This window comes from Penaeus monodon, chromosome 22, assembly GCF_015228065.2.
Source record: "Penaeus monodon isolate SGIC_2016 chromosome 22, NSTDA_Pmon_1, whole genome shotgun sequence".
Classification (NCBI taxonomy): Eukaryota; Metazoa; Arthropoda; class Malacostraca; order Decapoda; family Penaeidae; genus Penaeus; species Penaeus monodon.
This window is the reverse complement of record NC_051407.1, coordinates 27,465,226-27,467,023: the sequence shown is the minus strand read 5'-3', so window position 1 is coordinate 27,467,023 and position 1,798 is coordinate 27,465,226. Positions and strand designations below refer to the sequence as shown.

At 63.5% G+C, this 1,798-nt stretch overlaps 1 protein-coding gene across 1 annotated transcript in view; it reads right to left on the bottom strand.

The window, feature by feature from the left end:
- LOC119587062 (zinc finger protein 628-like) overlaps window positions 1–1,798 on the bottom strand; it is a gene marked incomplete at its 3' end in the record, with an annotated part of 23,937 nt that overhangs the window by 8,442 nt on the left and 13,697 nt on the right. Inside the window, 1 exon segment of the mRNA XM_037935810.1 lies at window positions 1–1,460. Coding sequence (XP_037791738.1) covers window positions 1–1,459 — 1,459 coding nt within the window.

The following is a 1,798-nucleotide window of genomic DNA, read 5'->3' as shown; positions in this document are numbered from 1 at the left end:
ACACCACCGCCACGGGGCTCTGCTGCGGGTGGCCGCCCACGATGCGGGGAACGCCCGTCTCCGAGCACGAGGACGCCGACAGCGAGAGCTTCTCCTGCTTCAGCTCCGAGCAGTCCACGCCGGCCCGGCTGCCGGGGAAGGCGTGCGGCAAGAGGGCGTGCGCGGGGGGCGCGGCGCTCGGCTTGAAGGGCGACGCGTGGCCCTCCGGCGACATCTTGGCCTGCATCACGTCCTGGCCGAATATGTGCGGCTGGCACTCTGGCGTCCAGGGGTGCGCGTCCCTGGCCCGCCCCCGTCCGAGGGCCTGCGCGTCCTGCTGAAGGGCGTCGGTGGGGTCCAGCGCCATCGGCTGGTGGAGCGGGTCGTCGCGGCCCAGCACGTCGCAGTGATCCTGCCCCCCGAACGCCTGGTCGAGTGGGTGCTCTGCCAGGGGGAACTGCTGCGGCATCTTCAGGCCGGGCGCCGTCTGGAACTGCAGCTGCGTCGGCGACGGGTGAGAGAAGGGCAGCGCGGGCGAGGGCTGCCCCGCCTGCTCGTGCATCCTGAGCGAGGCGTCTCCCATGCACTTGTTCTCCGTCACCAGCGTCTCCAGCCAGTTCTTCGCGTCCCCGAGGGCGGAGGAGCTCGCCGCCCTTTGCTGGCGCGAGGGCGACGGCGGCGACGCCTTGCCCGCCGCGAACAGGTGCTCGAGGCCGATTCCGTGGTAGCGCTTCTCGTGCAGTTCCTTGCGGGCCTTCGTGGTGAAGGTCTTGCTGCACACCTGGCACTTGCCGGGCGAGCAGGGGTCGTGGAACATGCGCGTGTGCACCAGCAGGCTGCCCTTCATCTTGAACGTCTTGGGGCACTGGTCGCAGATGTAGCGGCGGTCGCTGTGGCTCTCGCGCACGTGCTGGCGGTACGCCTCGAAGTCCTTGAACTTCTCCTTGCACAGCTTGCACGACACGTCGAAGAAGTCGCTCTTGGTGTGGATGATGTCCTTGTGGATCCTGAGGAAGTGCTCGGACGAGAACACCAGCCCGCACAGGTCGCAGTTGCTGCTCGCGTGCTCCTGCGCCGGGGCGGGGCTCAGATCCTGCAGGGACTTGGAGGACGCCGACCGCTCCACCGTGCACTCCCGCTCCTCCGGCGCCTTCCGGACCCCGACGGAGGGGCTGCGGGGCGATCCTGCGCCGTCGCTGATCTCCAGGTGCTCCAGGTTCGGAATGGCGTCGGGGGAGTGCGTGGGCGTGTATCCCGACACATTGTGCACGGGCGTGGGCGGCGTCGCGTCGGCGTAAGGATTGTGTTGGTTGGGGAGATGGGCGGCCAGGTGGTGGTGGAAAGCCTGAAGCCCGCTGACGGAGGCGCTGCAGATGGGGCAGGAAAGAGGCCGGATGAGGGCGGTCGCGACTCGTTGCTGGAGGTCGCTCACGTTGACCAGGGACTCCCGCTCACACACGGGACACGCCAGGTACCCCATCCTGCGGGGAAGGAGGGGAGGGGGGGTTAGAACATGCTCTCCTTTGACGCCAGGGAGAGACGCGGGGGAATAAGTTTTTCCCGCGACAGACATTCCTCTCCTGTCAAAGTTCAGCCAAAAATCTCAGTTTATCAGTTACCTTTCAGTATTATAGGTATACACAGTTGCGTTGATATATCTTACTCTCGGACGAAAATATATATATAAATAACGCACGCGCTCGTATATAAATGCTTGCATATATGTACCTACAGCTACATACACCTATAAACTAACAAACTAATAAAAGAATAACATTACCCCTTAACTATATTCTACATTTCTTTTCCTGCATTCAAT